Source organism: Carassius auratus, unplaced genomic scaffold, assembly GCF_003368295.1.
Source record: "Carassius auratus strain Wakin unplaced genomic scaffold, ASM336829v1 scaf_tig00005873, whole genome shotgun sequence".
NCBI classification, from domain to species: Eukaryota; Metazoa; Chordata; class Actinopteri; order Cypriniformes; family Cyprinidae; genus Carassius; species Carassius auratus.
Genome location: NW_020523711.1, coordinates 1 through 18,725, shown reverse-complemented (window position 1 = coordinate 18,725; position 18,725 = coordinate 1). Strand labels below are relative to the sequence as shown.

Sequence of the window (18,725 nt, the reverse complement as noted above, 5' to 3'; positions counted from 1 at the left end):
GTGTATGATAACTGAAGATGCTTTAGTTTGTTTTTGGATGAGCTAGGAGAATTTTTCTTGAAACCCTCCCAAACAACATGTGGTGATGTTTGACAATATATACTCAACTATTTTCTGCAATTCTCCAGCTGTGACCCATGGAGAGTCTTTAGCCACTCAAACTCTCCTTCTCACTGTGCATTAGGACGATATAGACACGCGTCCTCTTTCAGGCAGTTTCGTAACATTTTCTGTTGATTGGAAATGATTAATTATTGTCCTGATGTTGGAAATGGGAATTTTCACTGCTCTAGCTCTTTTCATAAAGCCACTTCACTCATTTGTGAAGCTCAATTATCTTTTGCTGCACATCAGAAATATATTCTTTGGTTTTTATCATTTTGATGGATGATTAAGTGAATTTGGGCTTTGTTTTCTATCCTCTTTATATTTCTGTGAAACAGGAAGCCATGGCTGGATAATTTCATGTTTATAATCATGTGAGAGTGCTCAAAATTGTGTATATGACTGGGAATATACTTCAGAGATATTTTACTCACAATAATTTTGTAGGGGTACCAATAATTGTGTCAAATGAGTATTTGAGAAAAATCTTTATTTCATAATGATATTTCCCCCCATTCTTATTATCCAATGAAAGGATACATATATATACACACACACACACTACCGGTCAAAAGTTTGGGATCAGAATGATTAGAGTTTGTATGTTTATTACAGGAGTTTCTTATGGTCATCAAGCCTGCATTTATTTGATAAATATACAGGGATTTTTTTTTATATTGTGCAATATTATTATTATTATTACTACATAAAATATCATTTTTCCTACTTTAATATACATTAAAATGTCATTTATTCCTGTGATGCAAAGCATCAAAAAACTAAAATTGTCAGCAGCCATTACTCCAGTCACATGATCCTTCAGAATTCATTGATAAAAAATAAAATAAAAAGCAGAGCATTTATTAAAAAAATAAAGTTTTTCAACAATGTACACTACTGTTCAATAGTTTGGGGCCATTAACATTTTTTTTTTTTTTTTTTTTTTTTAAAGAAATTACAACTTTTATTCAGCAAAGATGTGTTAAATTAAGAATAATTGATGATTTATATTGTTAGATATTTTTAATAAATTCTGCTCTTTTTTTCTTTTTACATTTTTATTCATCAAAGAATCCTCAGTTTCCAAAATTTTCTTAAGAAGCACAACTGTTGCCTGCATTAATAATTCTGATAGTAAATCAGCATATTACATACAGCATATTTCTTAAGGATCATGTGGCACTTTATACTGGAGTAAAGGCTGATGGAAATTCAGCTTTGAATCACATAAATAGATTATATTTTAAATTATATTAAAATAGAAACCATTATTTTATATTGTAATAACATTTTGCAAGATTACTGTTTTGTTTCTGTATTTTTGATCAAATAAATGCAGCCTTGATAAGCCTCTAAAGTCACTGGTGTAGATATCAAGATACCTGTATCAAACCAAACAATAGCACAAGCACATTTATAAAAGCAAATGTATTTCTTTTTTAGGGTCTTAATGCTAAAACATTTGATACACTGTTCAAAATGAAGATTTTGGTCTTTGTGGTTGTTACATATTGTTTTCATAGTTAACGTGATGAACTAGACCTGTGTGAACCCGAGGGGAACTTCCTTCACACATCTGCTAAAAATCACCTTGAGAGCAGTGGATTACAAGTGATTGAAAAATGGTTCTTCGCCCTTATTGTGACAGCTTATTCACTCATGTTTGAGTAGATGTATGAATTCTGAATCCTCTCAACACAGGAGCAAAGGTACCTGAAGGTGGATTTACAGATCACAGGCTTTGATCTGCACGACTGTGCTTGGGGTTCACTGAGACCCCACTCAACAAAACACACAGCTGTGGTCTTACTAAACACTCTCACTGTACCAGTCAGATGATCCGAGAAGACAATGGTGCATGCTGCTTTCAGTGCTCCAGTAGTAAGATGATTATTTATTTTGATGTGTGTGGATGAAGCATCATATGCATCATACAGTGAGCATGAGAAATCAATTACCAGCACAGGAAATTAAGAATTTCCATCGGTTTCCTCCTGGCACAGGAAACATACTCACGGAAAAATGATGACGCAGGTGGATGCTGTTTACTTTCAATTTAAGAGGAAGCATCACCATTTTATGAGGAGTTTGTTAGTTATGTTGTGTTAATAAAATTTTTACATAACATCTGGAAGTTATATCACATATTTCCATCACCATGCAGGAAGTTTTTTGCTTGACAAAGCTAAACACCGAATTGTTTTATTATTTATGAGCATTTTGAGAGAGGAGCAGGAATGGAATTATGAGAATATTATATGAGCAAAATCTCATTGATCAAATATGATACTCGACAAAAAAAAAAAAAAAAAACTTTTCTTTTTTTTTTTTTGAAATAAAGGTTCAGTATAAGGTTCAATAAATTGTTCCATTAAAAAAAATAAAAATAAATAAAATCTGACTGTGATTTCATATGTGAGACTTTACAGGTTTAACTGTTATGTTGTGGCCAGACATAAAATCTAAACATCAAAACAGACCCCCTTCATGTTTTAAATGGTTCTTGTTTTTATTGTGCATAATTCATTAATGCGTGTTATTCTTCAATGACAAAAAGGTTTGTTTTCAGAATCTTTGATAAAAATGTTAAAACTACTTCTAAATGACTTTCCTTTATGGTTAATGACAATCAGAGCTACTCTGATTCAGTTTTCACAATTGTCTACAAAATCAACTGCATGAAAACAATTTGTTAGAGTCCAATCCATTGGCAATGGATAAAATCACACCTCGGCCTACTTTTGTTTCTTGTTAAATATTCTATTTCACTCAGAAATACTTGTTTATTATTATTTTGCAATTACAGTAGTTGTTACAGAGAAAAAGTTTTATTCATATCATCTTTGTTACATATAACATGAGTGTTATTTTAGTACTACATACTGTAAAAGCTCTCAGCTTTCTGACAGGTAATACCTAAATATCTCACTCTGAGGGTTTGACAGCCATCGCCAAAGCCTCCAAGCGGCCCATGAACACTTTGACTTCCCGTCGAGAGCTGTGTGTCCACGCCAGGGGCAAGTGGGCTGAAACGGGCTGTCGATCTGAAACAAACAACCTGTAAGAGTCCTAATGGAAAAATCTAGAAACATGACATCAAATGTCACCATTTCTAGCCAACATGCACACCTTGGAAGAAAAGGCCGCTGGGAAATGCAGTGGTTGCGCGTGACACTGCGAGCCAGACGACAGTATCGGCTCCCTGCTCCGCTGTACGCAGACGATCACGCATCATCTGATGGAACTGAGGCATCGCCTTGGCAACCGCTGAGCACCAGACCCAGAGATTACAAGTGATGAGTTTGACAGAGAAGCTTGCAAAATACTTGTTATCTAATAAATCTGTATTTTCATTTCATTTTATGTTATTTTTAGTATAGAATTTTTTTTTTTTTGAACAACATAAATTATATATTTAAATAACATAATATATATATATATATATATATATATATATATATATATATATATATATATATATATATATATATATATATATATACATACATACAGGGTTGTTACATTTATTTTTTATAAAATATAAATATATACATAAAACATATATTTTATATAGTTGCCGAGCTAAAATTTATAATTTTCATTAAGTTTAAGTTAATGTACTACAATAACTAAAACTGAAATAAAAATCCCTCTTAAAAAAAACTATGTAGACATATTTAAAATAATGATAATAATAAAAACAAACTTTAGGTTAAAAATATAATAAATAAAAACTATTAATGAAATCTACATGTATAAGTTAAGTATATACAGTATTAGTATCGAAATGAAACCCAAATTAAGCTGCAAACAAATCTAGAGTTGCTCTTTTACAGTACTTATGGACAAACAAATTAAACTTAAAACTGTAAGTAAACAGAATCATTATGCCAAACTGGGATAAACATGCTCTCAATGAATAATTAGCACATTATTTTGTTTGTTGACTTCTAAAAACGAGTAATACCTGGTGTGTCGGCCCACCCGGGGTGCATCACAGAGAAATGAATTTTAGGATTTGCTTTCACCCAGACCTCTGTCATCACTACCTGCTGCCTCTGGGGACACACACACACAGAGAGAGAAACGTAACGGGTGTTTAGTAAAAGGTCATAATCATTACTGCATCAGATATTGTTTAATGCTGAAACCACTGCTGGCAATCTGTGTCACCTGTTGCTTGGCAACAGCTGAGAGAAAGGTAACCCTGCTCATCTCAATTTAATACAAAATATTCATGACTTTTAGTCTCTTTTCATGAATACAATTATTTAATATTTTAATCAATTATTTAATCTTTTTCACGTTAACCTTGTCAATTAATTTGATTAGAAAATGTCTGCTAACACTTTTCAGTACTTTTCAGGAATATTTTGACTACCACAGAACGTACAAAAAATTTAATTTAATTTAATTTAATTTAATTTTATTTTATTTTATTTTATTTTATTTTATTTTATTTTATTTTATTTTATTATTTCTTAGTTATTTATAATTTTACAAATAATTTTCTAAATCTTAATTTTACATTTAAACATTTTATATTGAAGTAAAAAAAAAAGTGAGGCCATTTTTCATCTAAATGAAAAGGAGTTGCTCTTTTACAGTTGAAAGGCACCAAATGCTTGGAGACAATATTAATTAAACTTAAAAACAATTTATACATTTACATTTTGCATTTTCACATTTTAAAAGTTTCAAATTGACTTTTTTATTTTTTTTTATTTTGAAATAGAAAATGTATGTGGTGTTTTGTCAGTGCTGCTAACCCTAAATTCTCATAAAGGAATACATGACAGTAAATGAAATGTATGAGCAATAAAAATAGCAATGATTCACTAAGAAAACACAAATATTATATTACAAGGCAAAATACTCTTAATTCAAAAAATTCAAAATATTGTCTCTAAACACCTTGTTTTGTGCGTATACCATGGTACCATCAAATGGAGCTCTCTCTGTCTGCAGGTCGTCTGGGTTAAGTTTCTCTACCAGCATCCCTCCTGATGACACTGTGATCTACCAGAGACATTATTATCATAACAATACATTAAACTACCAAATATGGCACAATATGAGAGAGAAACAGGTAACTCTGTGGATATACGCACATCGCTGTTAATAAAATATAAACACATCTGTCATAGGTTGTCAAAAAACACAATAACTGTTTATGTCTTCACATATGCATTGTGAAAGAATGCAATCGCAGGTAGAATTGTATTTAATAAATCAAGACATTAAGATCAATGTTGTTTTTCACTCACAACTCGGGGGTCCCTGCTCTTCTCCAGCAATGGCATCAGACACTTAGTCAGAACATAAACACCTGCAAAAGATTTGATTAAATATTTGATAACATAATATTTATTCTATAAAAGAATATTATACACATCCATTTAAAATTTTAAGGGAATTAAGAGGAAAAAAAGATGCATTAACTTGATCAAAAGTGACAGGAAAGAGATGGAGAAAGCTGAATATTCAGATTTGTATTAAAGGAATAAATTACCTTATTAAACAACGTAAATTAACGTATTTAAATATCTTAAATCATATTAATATTTAACAATAATGCAGTTTTTATACTATTTCTGACTGTTGTGTCTTACCAAGAGTATTGGTCGCAAAATTTTTCTCCAGTCGATCAGAGTTCATTTCCCTCTGGTTCACCATACATCCGGCATTATTGATCTGAGAGGGATAAGTGTGAAAGACGAGACTTAAGGAGAGGATATTTCTTCATCTGTCCTGCACCTGTAAGCTTCAGCTGAATGCTGGGATTTTCTTTAATATAGTGAGGCATGATGGGAATCTCTGACACTCATACCAAAACATTGAGCGATGAGTGCTCCTTCTTAAAGGCCTCTGCGAACTCCCACACCTTTCTCGTCTCGGAGAGGTCCAACACGTGGACGTAAACCTCCTAAGATCACGAAGTGAATGGAAGAAAATCATTCAGAAACCTTTTAAACCATGATCATTTTATTTGGTGTTTCCTTTTCATTGAGAATTAAACATTGAAGTATCATAAGCAGTAAATGAGGCACTTACATTATTTCCACTCGCTGAGATGATTTCTTCTCTGGCTCTCTCGGCTCGCTCTTTGTTTCGGCAGACGATATGAACCGTGCCACCTTGGACGAGAGGGAAAAAAATATAGGTATCACATTCTTCAGTGTAAAATGGTTTGTTAAGAAGTCTGATTTTACAGAATTATTCTGTGCAATTAGCAATTTTTGCAGTGCAACAGACTCCGAACAAATGCAAATGAATAATGTAGAAAACTTAAGCAACCGTACAACACCCTAGTATTAACAGTTCTGCATGGGCTTTATTATGGATTATGGACTTGTATTTTGGCCAGAAGTGACAGTTTAAGGTTACGACATCTTAAAGCTGCAGTAGGTAACTTTTGTAAAAATATTTTTTTTTTACATATTTGGTAAACCTGTCATTATGTCCTGACAGTAGAATATGAGACAGATAATCTATGAAAAAATCAAGCTCCTCTGGCTCCTCCCAGTGCTCCTATTGCCATTTGCAGTTACTGACCGCTCCCTGTAAGAAAACAACCAATCAGAGCTGCGGTCCGTAACTTTGTTTGTGTTCAAAATGTAGAAAAATGTATGTAATAAGTGAGTACACCATGAATCCATTTTCCAAACCGTGTTTTTAGCTTGTCCTGAATCACTAGGGTGCACCTATAATAAGTGTTTATATTCAGACTATTTTAGATTGCTTCGGGGGTACCGCGGCGGAGTAACCCAGTACCTTTGTGATTCTTCATAGACATAAACAGAGAGAAGTAGTTCCGGCTACGATGTTCTTCCGCAAGACGCAAGCAGTTCTGTTTATTAACCGCTAGAGCGTCAAAAGTTACCGACTGCAGCTTTAATGATGGATTTGTTCCTTACAAACATGCTGTTTTTCATTTTACATGATTTGAATTGATAGACTGGAATCGTATAGATTACTTGTGGATTATTGTGATGTTTTTATCCGCTGTTTGTACTCTCATTCTGACGGCACCCATTCACTGTAGAGGATCCTTTGATGAGAAAGTGATGTAAAGCAAAATTTCTCTAAATAAACAAACTCGTTATTGCTACTTCAGATACTGATACCATATGCCTACCAAGGCTTGCCTTTTAAGACTTTGTGTAAGAACATGGCAAGTTTTAAGTCATTTGAAATGCTAATAACTTGACTTACTTTACCTTACATGAGAATAATAAATAATAGGGTTAACTCTTACAAAAAGTAACTTAGCGTAACATGTACACTATATGAACCATGTTATATGAAAATGCTAATCGCTCAGTTCATTATGATATACAGTATTGGGTATATTACCATAGTACCATGGTACCATCTGCTGCCATCAATGTACTATAGTAACACCACAATATATTTATGGTTAAAAAAATAACATTGTGACCTCAAAAATGGCTTTGTGTGTCTGAAAAACACCTTTTTTGGCTATGGCCATGGCTGTCGCCTTCCCTATTCCACTGTTGGCTCCGGTGATCATGAAGGAACGGCCCACCAAGGACACATCCAGGTCCTTGGCTACAAAAGTCTTAGAGGCATTCTCAAATCCAGACCTGGTGACAACATCCAGCACATGAATCAAATCAGAAACACATCCAGCATGAGCTGCGCTGTTATCCATAAAAGTGTGTATTTATCACAGTTCTTGAATTGTTATGTGACCACTGCGCATCTGAGACAGAGCTCCTAAGACAAGAGCCCTGATCAGGGGCCAAAGGAGCTTCTGTTTAGGATGACAAGGCACTTGAGAGAGCGGCAGGGGTCTCAATAGGGCCCATTGTGATGCAATGATGACTGACCTTAAACTGAGGGCTTAGATGAATGCATGTCAGAAGAGATGACTCGGGGAACTACAAAAACAACATTTGTGCAAGAAACCACTATATCTAACAACATTTGGCTAGCGAGAACACAATTAAAGACTGTGTTTTTGTAGCCGTTCTGAAAAGCCTCTAAATATATGCTCAAGCCAGAAACATTTGAGAATTTTTTTTAAATGATAATGGCAATGAAAACCATCTCATAGCGATTAGAATCAATAAAAAAATAATTACAAAACACAGTGCAACACACTTTTTCTAAAGACTCTATAAAGTTATGAAGAACAAAGCGGCCCAATGACCACAACAACACAATAAACTGAAGAATTCCGTAAGAAATACAAAAAAAATACCTTTACCTTGTATACTCCCTCATTCCCTTGATAAACCATACTATGTTCCTGTAGAGACACATTTGTAGCACTGTTGTTCCTTCTCAACTGGACTGCAGAGATTATGACAGCTGACAGATGCATGTGACTACTGTAGTTCCAGAGGGCTCCCTCTAGTGTCAGATGATAGATAATAAATTACACACAAACAGGGTCATGCAAATTAATGTAGTCAGGTGCTCATGTTACAAAACTTTAGGCCTACAGATTGTGTTTTCAATTATTTAGCCTTTTAATGCACAAAGGTGACCTTCCAAATAACCACAGCCCTCCAAGATTCAATATAGCTTGCAATGTTTGGAACAAATATAGTAAATTTCCAACTATTTGACCTATATATATATATATAGCTATATATATATATATATATATATATATATATATATATATATATATATATATATATATATATATATTCCCAACATATTAAGTAATTGCAAAATAATTACTTCAGCAAGAAATATCAAGTGACATTTTTTTTCTAAAAAACACTTTAATGGAAGAATTAAATATAAAATGAAGAATAATGAATAAACTTATTTAGAGTTGGGGGACTTGAACTTGGACTCAAGCTTGACACGGACATCTTGGACTGAGTACAGACGAATCCACGTCATGTGTAATAAAAGGTTAAAAACATTATAACAGACAAAAAATGAAACAACATAAAATTAAGATAAAAATACATTACAAATCGTCTCCCATTGGTTCAGGACTAGGACTCGACAATGCGGCCTCGGACCCAACACTACAATTATTTATTAATAATGCAAGTTATTTTCTGATGGATAACAATAAATTAATATTCATAATAGCAAACTTTAATTTAATTGTTGTTATTATATTATTATTTTTATTAAAAAGTAAAGTTTTAATTTATATCGTTTTAATTTATTGTTAATTGTGCTCTTAAGTGGGTTGCTTAACAACATATTCATTCATGACATATCTATATTCATAAATCAAGGCTGATATTTCACAAAGTGTTATTTAAAGGTAACGTAAAGGAAAATAATATGTGAGTGAGTGTTTCCCCGCCCCTTTTCAAGCCAGGTGCAGTGTTTCAACCTATCAGAGGTCAGATAGTGGAGGAGAAAACAAGGCCGAACGCTCAGCTACGCATCTGCGCATGCGCAGCTTTTCTCTCCACACAGTTGGGAAGGGCAGCGATGACTCCGGCCTTGACCAGCCGGGAAGTGAATACAAATTTTTTGGATATCAATATTCCTTCCGTATTTCTTACTTCAAGATGGTACGTTACACAGTATATTCTTTTGACTCGCATAAAAGCACACATTTAGATCATATAGGTTTTGTGTTGGGTGACAGGTAGTTTCTTCCACAGGTTGTGTTCGTGCACCTGTCAGGACGTGTATGCGAGCGCACCTGCGAGCTTTAAAACTTCCGTCCTTCATTAGCTGCTTGTTTATCGCCGACTAAAGAAAACAGTGTCATTTAGAGTTGATATATTTCACCAAAATTGTTTTATTCAAAGTCTGAGCAAATGAATCGGATGTCGTTTAAATGCTCAGGGAGTTAAAGGTGTCGTTTTAGTGAAGTCATCTCATCTGTCTGGATAAACCGGTTGGTTGGTTCGTTTCCCTTGATATCGGATTGTCTGGTTTTGACACTTTGTGTGTTCGTTGTTAAGAACCTTTTGAATTATTTTCAGAATTCTTTAATAAATAGAACATTCAAAAGAAGAATATTTATTATGTGTATATATAACTTGACTGTGGAAGTTGTGTGTAAAGTCTTAGTTTAGCTGACTGGATTTGGCGGCCAGGTGACTCCTTTATCTTGTTCAAATAGGAGTTAAACACTGTGTGTTTGACTGCTGTTCTTCTGGTTAGTGTGTGCAAGAATGAAGAAGAATAAAGAGTTCTCTACAAACCAGTCACATTACAAATGAAAGCATTTTCTATTACTAAATATTTTTTAATAGTGTAAAATATTCCTTAATAATATTATAGTAATGTATTATTTATTAATAATATTGAATGTTAAAGTATTTAAATTTTACATTAATACTCAAACTACATGGAAAATAAGTTGTAAAAATATAACATTGATAAAGGTACTGTTAAAATATCAGTCAGTAATCTATATTATTAATAAGAATAATAATATCAATATTTGCATTTATAATATGCATTTAAAATATCAAACACCTTAAAATAACACAATTAAATGAATACATTTAAAAAATAAATATTTTTAATAATGAGTAAAATTTATAAAATATATTTGTATTAATTATTATTATTATTATTATTATTATTATTAATACTATTGACCACTTTTTAGCTGTTAATAGATTTTAAAAATAATAGAATTAAACGCTGAATAAAAATGCATTTGAAAATACATCACAGAACTGAATCTAGGCAGGAACAGGCTGGAGAGGAAACTCAGAGCTTCATTTCTACCCTCCCCTATAGTGAAACTTTGTGTGTGGACAGAGAGGAGTGTGGAAAGTGTGGAATGTGAAGGTAAAGATGTATGTAACTTAATATCTGAAGCACTCTGTTTCCTTTCTCTTTTTTTATCCTGTAGTCATGTGATAGGTGTTCCATGCTGAAAAAATACTTCAGAGAATAATTTTCCTCTGGAGTACAATAGTAGACCTGACGCAGTGCATGCTTCTGTTTCCTTGTTTTTTCCTTGTGTTTTCATCTTTCATCCCTCATCAGCATGTTTTGATCATAACAATGAAGCAGCTGATGGTTCCATTTTCCCACCTGCTGTTCCTGCATCGGTGTGCAATTTGTGTTTGCGAGCAAAATGAGTTGCTTGCAGCAGATTCATTAATTCTATCGTTAAATATAACAATTGACTTTAGAGAAGGACAAAGCTTAGGACTGGTTGCTTTTTTGATGTTTTGAGCTCTGTGAAGAATGACCGATGCATCACCATTATCATGTTCTTGTATCATTGTACTTAAAGAAATAGTTCATGCAAAAATGAAAATTTGGTGAAGATGTACTCCTCTTCAGGCTATCCAAGACGTAAATGTTTTTGTTTCTTCATCGGAACATATTTGGAGAATTTTAACATTACATCACTTGCTCACCTGTAGATCCTCTACAGTGAATGGGTGCCGCAAGAATGAGATTCCAAACAGCTGATAAAAACATCACAATAATCCACAAGTAACACGACTCTAGTCCATCAATAAATGTCTTGTGAAGCAGAAAAGCTGTTTGCAATAATAATTAAAAAAAAAATCTAATTTAACTTCAAACACTTTAGCTAAAATGCTAGTCCTCTATCCATAATATTGCTTTCTCTGGTGAAAAGTCGACTCCTTTGAATCAGGAGAGAAAAATATCCACAGATTAAGCACAGTGGAAACAGTTCTAAACACATATGTAGTTGGAATTTTAATGTGAGGGGACAACATGTGATGTTTTTTTTTTTTTTTTTAAAGGGAACGTTGTTATGGATTATAGGATCATATTTGGCCATGAGTGACGATGTAAAGGGTAAAATGGATTGTAAGCAGCTTTTCATTTCAGGAGGATGAGTACATTTTCATTTTTGAATGAATTGTTCCTTTAACCCCAGGCTGGGTGTATCTCTGGGTGAATTGTACCTGTAATTAAAGTGAGATGGGGTTTGCAATATGCAGCAATATCCAATGCAACAATTAATGAACATTTTAAAAAGTAATATGCTCCACTGTTGTCATATGACCTCATTACAATGTTTAATTCTGCAGTTGGTTTCTAGTCAACATATTGGAAATAAAAACATATCATTTGCACTTTTATTCTAATTTTGTGTTGAAAATGTGTAACATCCGACAGCATAATTAAGGATTTAGTTGTATTTAAGTGTTTTCTTTCCATTGGTCAAATAGTTTAATTTATTGCATTCTGATTTATATTGCACATTTTTATATTTCTTTACATCTGTCATTTAAAAAATAAATATATTTAATTGTTATGAATGTGTCTTTACTGAATTATTTTTATTGCTCATTATTACTCTGAAGTTTTTAGAAGTTTTTCTTATGAAAACCCCTTTTCCACCAATAAAAGTGAACAATCCGGTTCCATTTTTTGTGTGTGTATGTATTTAATCCATTTTTTCAGAGATGACTCAGGTTTCTGTTAATAGTTTTCGGTGTGGCCTGTGACCTGATAAGTCAGTGAAAAAAGCAGCTTCTTGCAAGTTTGTGTGACTCACAAAGAGAGCATCACATATTCTCTGCCCAGCTGTGACGTATGTCTATGAGAAGACAAAGCTTTTTCAAGCATTGCCAGATTTCTGTGTAAACTGAGAGGAGGGGGAGGAGAAATTAGGAAGAGTTCTCAAAAGTTTTGCTCTCTGTATCAATGCACTGAGCTGATAGATCTTGTGTGGAAAAGATTCATGCAGAGGTCCGTCCTGTAGCTGACAGCGAATCGTTGACTCACGGATATTGAATCTCATATTGACTGGGTTTCTGTGACAGTGAAAAGGTTAGCCTGCCTGAAGTGCAGTTTGTCTCTTTCTTTGTATTTCCTGTTGCCTAAAATTTTATCTTTTGAGGAAGAAAAAGTTGGAAATTACATGCATTTTATCCACCAAAGTTCCAGCAGCATCTGCAGTAGAAACCCTGCATAAAGATTATTTTATGCATAGATTTATGACATTTTCCCTTTTGAATGCATACAGTTATAGGTTTCTATGAATTATTGGTTTTATATTTCATACAGACCAATACAAAAAGCAGCATTCATTTTAAAATGAATAGTAAAGGATTATTCCCACTTCTACAGAGTGACTTTGTATTTTCGCTGTTAGCACCTTTCTCATGGGTGTGCTCAAAGGAACAATCTTGGTAACTCATTAACTGCAACCTTTGGATAACCAAACCTGAATCATTAAACACTAGACCACACCCGCTCCAAAAAGATGAAAGAATGAGCCGTCCAATTAAAATGCCTGTTCTCTTTTCCGACAGATGCATTTCCTGTTGCTGTTCAGTCGTCAGGGGAAGTTACGGCTGCAGAAATGGTTCCTGCCCCTCCCGGAAAGAGAGAGGAAGAAGATTGTGAAGGACATGACCACTATGGTGTTGGCACGGAAACCACGCACATGCAACTTCCTGCACTGGAAGGATCTAAAGGTTGTCTATAAGAGGTGAGCATTCCACCCAGACCAAAGGAGAATCTCCCGAAGGAGTATATTTTGGGGTATATTCAGTATGTGCTCCTCACATCTGTATTGTTAAAGAGCATGCTGATTTCAAACAGAATGGATGGTGTTAGATTCAGCATTAATTAAAGACCCAGCTGCTTGGCTCTCGTGTTTGGTGATTAATCATCACAAGGTATGAGCAGAAGACACTAAAATCTTGCAAAGCGGACATCTAGTCAGCAGTCAAGATCATATGTGGCCCTAATTAAAATACAACATGCAAAGGTTTCTGGGTCCATATAGAGTGTGTTGTCCTGTCCTGTCCTTCACTCCAGTTCTCCTGCCATTACTGATGTCATTAGCTGACGACATGCCACTTTCTGAGTCCCCCTTGTTTTCTGGTGAAACCTAGTGGCAGCTTCCTACACAATGGCCCCCTATTACCCAATGGTTTCTGAAAATGGACCCAGATGCTCACAATGGGAAGTATCAGCATGTGATATTCCAAGTAAAACACGACTTTGCTTGATTTTTTTATTTTTTTTATTTTATTCTGAGTTGATTTGATTTGATAAAGTGTTACATTACTGAATGGAAGTAAACATGACTTGAATATAAAATAATCTGAATATAAAATCCACTGTTTTTGATGGTGTGAATGGAAATATTTTGAGAGAATTGTGCTTCCATACTTTAATGCTTCAGAGCCTAGCTATATTCTTGGTCACAGTTCAGCTCTTTATGTTGCATCAAATCCTTCTGTCAGGCACTGAAACCTGAGAGTGAGTATTCATACTTGTGTTACTGAGATCCTGTTACTTGCACTCGTCTGGTTCAGATCTGTATTTCAAACCTCTCTTAACCTGTTGTTTGTCCAGTCTGACTTTAGTAAGTACAGAGATTTGCCATCTCAGCAGTTGCATTATAGAGACTGTAGATGGCAGTTGTGAGGATAATGTGTACTATTTTCAGATTTTTTATAAATAAAAAATAAACTTCTATATGTTTTTCCACTAGGTACGCAAGTCTTTATTTCTGCTGCGCTTTGGAGGACCAGGATAATGAACTTATGGCTTTAGAGACTCTGCACCGTTATGTGGAGCTACTTGACAAATACTTTGGAAATGTAAATACATTGTTTCTCAGCTCTAGAGCAAATACTTGATGTATCTGATAAAAAATACTATACAGTATCTTTTGATATCCATTTCCATTTATTAAAAAATGGAAGTCTCCATTGAAAAATTTCAAGTCTCTTTTATTAAATACATCACATTTTTGTTATTAATTCATTTTAATTGATTTATTTGTGCATAGTTGTCTCACTGAACACAGTATTTATTTTTTTACTCCATTTCATTGACCTATTTCTGTTTTTGTAATATTACAGGTGTGTGAGCTGGACATCATCTTTAACTTTGAGAAAGCTTATTTCATCCTGGATGAGTTTCTGATGGGTGGAGAGATTCAGGAGACGTCCAAACAGTCCTGTTGCCAGGTCTATAGAGGCCTCTGATATGCTACAAGAGGTGAGATACTAAATTTGATCTGCATTCAGGTTATTACAATTGACAATTACATTTTATTAGTTCAGTGGTATTGAAACAGAATAAAAAATATATATTAAAAATATAACTTTTTTCCCTCTGTGTAAATTCCATCTGTGCAAGTTTTGACAATTTTCAAATATTAAAAATGAAAAAAATGAAAAAAATAAAATTGAGTTCAGGACATGGGGCAGCCTCAGTCAGTGTTTCTGAGCCAGACATTTCAGATTGAAAGAACCTGCAGCTGCTTCATTAAACATTATTGATTTGACCGAGAGAGAGAGAGAGAGAGAGAGAGAGAGAGAGAGAGAGAAATGGGTGGTCAGTCTGAGAGTGTGGTTTTACAGAGCAGCCTTCCAGTACACTAAAAATGCCGTTTTCCAAGTATGCCTAAAAAAAATGAGACCACATTAAAAGAATAGTTAATACTCCCCTTCAAAGCTGCCATATTGAGCGGCATAGGACTATAGCATAAGGTGTATAAATGACATGAGGGTGAATAAATGATGAAAGAATTTTCATTTTTGAGTCCATTGTTCCCTTAAAACCTATATGGCATCCAATCATTTGTTGTCTGTATATCATTCTAATAAGCAGGGTCCATACATCTGAAGGAGAGTTCACCTCTACACGGCACGGGGAACTGAATAGCACTTAACATATTACAAAAGAGTAATCAGTCATGTACCTGTTTTTCTCTCTCTTCAGACAATGGAAGAATACATGAAGCCAAACCAGCCTTCTGACGGGCAACTGACACTGATACAGTGTGACAACATGAAAAAGAAACCTGTCTCTGCCGTTTCAACATTGGAAGACAGTTATAGACTTTAATTCATGAGGGCTTCCAATAATTATTTTATTTTTTTCCTTCTTCTCTGTATTTGTAATGACATCTTGATCAGGGTCACCTCAAATTTTAATGCAACTGATCAGGGAATTCATGTTGCTTGTTTTTTGAATAGGTATGTCTTGTCAACTATAAAAATAAATGTAATGCAGAATTTTTATGATGGCCCCAGTATGGCTATATACACATCACACCATAGATTTAACTGATAATTTTCAAATCTTTTTACCAAACATCATTTTATAATAATAATCATAATATTGGCAAGTTAAACCTTTAAACTTTGGCTTATTTGAGTGCCTTTTCATATTTGTAAAACATGTTGCCATGTCTCAGGAGACATTTAGCTCAAAGAAAGAAAAACAAGAACACTTTGAAGGAATGTTAATGTGCTTTATTGAGCACATATTGATATTGTGTTATTAAAATTGGTTTTTTTTTTAATATGATTTACTCTCTGTCAAATGTTTGCTATTTTCTCTGATGAAATGCATCTGGTGCTTTCTAAAAATCCTTCCAGCTGTTTATTTTTGTGTGCTGTAATGGATTTGTTTTCTATTAATATCTCTTATTATGAGACTATGCTTGCCACTGTATAAGGTCCTGTATCATATCAGGTATCCTTAGGTTTTCTATGATATCAGATGTAAATATTAATATATGATTGATATTTATTCTTTTTCAAGATCCAGCCCAGCACTGGATAAATGTTTCCTCTTTAGTGATGGTTGTTTTTGTGTTGAATCATGCGTGTAATAAGGCAGCACAATACAGCGAGAGGAAAAATAATACGGTAATGCTTTATTCATGTATCTCTTCTCACACTTTAGAACACGTACAAAATGATTTATAAATGAGAATCACATCCATCTTTATTGGTTGATAATAAATAAGCTTGTAAAGATTGCAGCAAGCGGAGTCCCTACGACTACAAGCAACATTCTCTTGATACCAACAAAAGGAACAAGAAAACATTTCGAGGACCACCAATTCATAAACTAAATATAAATGCACTGGAACTCCCGCACATTGATATACCATATATATTTACATATAGAATTCCATGAAAATAAAGCACTTTAAACTGTTTTTTTTTTATATATATATAATTTTTGAGGAGATATAGGCTGTCCATGAGTAAGCATTATTTTTTTTCACCCGTCGTACTCGACAAGTCCCTTTATGTGACAGGATTGGCTAGTAGGAGCTTCTTACAACCAGTTTGCAATTTGGACAGTTCAGAAGTCGTTCATGTAGCCATAGCAACTATATTCAAAGAGATAAAAGGTCAAGGGGCGGGACTTGTCAGAATACGAGCAGGAAAATAAATACATGCTCAGAGGCTCTTCACATTCCTGCAACCATTTTCCATGATACTCTTTACCCTCTTCTGTTCCGGCACAGGTGGGGTTTGATCTATGGTTTCCTGTGCTGAATTCTTGAGTGGGTGGCTTTTGGGGCGCCTCAGGCTCCTCTTTCCCTTGGGTGTCTCTTTGGTGGGCGTGCTTTTTTTCCCATTATCAACCTGATCAAAGAAATCTTTCATGGCCTCCTCATACAACTCATAAGGCAACAGCCCGTTCATGTGGATCAATCGCTCTCTTGCGATCACTCGAGCTGGTGTCGGGGTATTCAGTCAGGAGTTTGGCTGCGAGGAAGGTCGACTCTCTCATCCCATCCACAGCATCATCATCGTAATCATCTTTTCTTTTGCTTGGAGCTTGTTTAACTCGGACAGGAACAAGCTTCCCGTCTTTCCGCTGGGTTGAAGTACTTTGCATGGCTGTTTTGTAGGGCCTTTGCTTTAACAACGAAAAAATTAGCATTTTTGTTTGGCCAGATTCCCCTAACCCAAGGACTTTTCAGGATGTCCTCAGTCTTGACATCTGGAGGGATTCACTCACGTGACCTCTGGCTGTTCGACCATTGTAATACTTGATGACCCGGCTCTTGTGCCGAGGTTGGCTGGGCTTCCTAACCAGCTGGTTCTCGGAAGGGGCGTTGTTGTTTTCTGGTTTCCTCCATGAAGAGCATTCCAACCAGGGTCCTCATGGTGGTACCTGGAGCTTCATTGAAATCGCTGACAGCAGTTGTTTGATTGCCCTGGGGTCAATAGAGAAGGTTGGGATAGTAGCCGCCTCCTTCCTTCCATTAGGTCCCGTTTTTGAGCTTGGTTTGTCATCTCCAAGACCTTCAACAGGTAGAGTAATCCACAAGTTTTGTGTCATCGTCTGGGTTCTCATCATCGTCTTCTGTAGGTATAGCTCGTCTTTTCAATGACCTCGCCCTGCTCTCTGTTGTCTCCTAACACCTCGTTCGTATTCTTCACGGCTTCCTTTAACTACTTCCTCCGTCTCAGCTGCTCTCTAACGGCACCCATTCCTCCCCTCCGGTCACGTCTTCGTATGCAGGCTCCTAACCTTGTAGAGGTCCTCATCATCTTCGGTGTCTTTCATCATCCTGGTTCTCTCGCTTCCTGTTCTGTGCAGCAGTCAGTTTGCCAAGCTCTTCGATAATATAGAGCGCATGTTGGCGAGGCTCTGAGGGGTGTACTGCTCATCCAAATCCTCAGTCGCGCCGCTTGGTGTCCCTGCTGTTCTCCTCATCCTCAAACATCAGCGGATACTTCTTGTGTGGCTTCACGAAGCCTCCGTAGTCTCCAGCAGGGCTCTCTGCATCTGCCATCGGGCGTCTGCTCTTGTGAGAACGCCGCTCGTTTCCGGGGGCTGGCTGGCTTTCTGGAGTTTCTCCAGCTTGTTCAAGCACCCGCGCAGCAGAGAACGAACCCACAGTGGCACCTTGTTAATCAGGCCAACGGGTGGCGTCCTCA

At 35.2% G+C, this 18,725-nt stretch overlaps 2 protein-coding genes and 1 pseudogene across 2 annotated transcripts; 1 reads left to right on the top strand and 2 right to left on the bottom strand.

Moving 5' to 3' along the window:
- Positions 1–2,595: 2,595 nt before the first annotated feature.
- On the bottom strand, positions 2,596–8,449 carry LOC113071074 (dehydrogenase/reductase SDR family member 12-like). The gene is made up of 10 exons (XM_026244441.1): positions 8,339–8,449; positions 7,579–7,712; positions 6,160–6,242; positions 5,936–6,031; positions 5,718–5,799; positions 5,373–5,434; positions 5,020–5,124; positions 4,073–4,163; positions 3,235–3,372; positions 2,596–3,149 (listed from the first exon to the last, which is right to left on the bottom strand). The coding sequence occupies exons 1-10, from the start codon at positions 8,392–8,394 to the stop codon at positions 3,031–3,033; spliced, it is 966 nt and encodes a 321-aa protein (XP_026100226.1). The 5' UTR covers positions 8,395–8,449; the 3' UTR covers positions 2,596–3,030.
- A 1,038-nt stretch (positions 8,450–9,487) lies between these two features.
- On the top strand, positions 9,488–15,771 carry LOC113071073 (AP-1 complex subunit sigma-2-like). The gene is made up of 5 exons (XM_026244440.1): positions 9,488–9,623; positions 13,323–13,501; positions 14,516–14,624; positions 14,889–15,027; positions 15,754–15,771. The coding sequence occupies exons 1-4, from the start codon at positions 9,501–9,503 to the stop codon at positions 15,012–15,014; spliced, it is 537 nt and encodes a 178-aa protein (XP_026100225.1). The 5' UTR covers positions 9,488–9,500; the 3' UTR covers positions 15,015–15,027; positions 15,754–15,771.
- A 1,362-nt stretch (positions 15,772–17,133) lies between these two features.
- On the bottom strand, positions 17,134–18,721 carry LOC113071075 (secretogranin-2-like; annotated as a pseudogene).
- Between the last annotated feature and the right edge of the window lie 4 nt (positions 18,722–18,725).

Excerpts from the sequence above, each read along its gene's own strand:
- LOC113071074 (XM_026244441.1), bottom strand. The coding sequence starts at position 8,394 with ATGTGTCTCTACAGGAACATAGTATGGTTTATCAAGGGAATGAGGGAG. Across the intron at positions 6,032-6,159 it reads TCTCAGCGAGTGGAAATAAT|GAGGTTTACGTCCACGTGTT; the intron begins GTAAGTGCCTCA and ends TCGTGATCTTAG. Across the intron at positions 5,435-5,717 it reads TTTTGCGACCAATACTCTTG|GTGTTTATGTTCTGACTAAG; the intron begins GTAAGACACAAC and ends AATCTTTTGCAG.
- LOC113071073 (XM_026244440.1), top strand. The coding sequence starts at position 9,501 with ATGCGCAGCTTTTCTCTCCACACAGTTGGGAAGGGCAGCGATGACTCC. Across the intron at positions 9,624-13,322 it reads GTATTTCTTACTTCAAGATG|ATGCATTTCCTGTTGCTGTT; the intron begins GTACGTTACACA and ends CTTTTCCGACAG. Across the intron at positions 14,625-14,888 it reads TTGACAAATACTTTGGAAAT|GTGTGTGAGCTGGACATCAT; the intron begins GTAAATACATTG and ends GTAATATTACAG.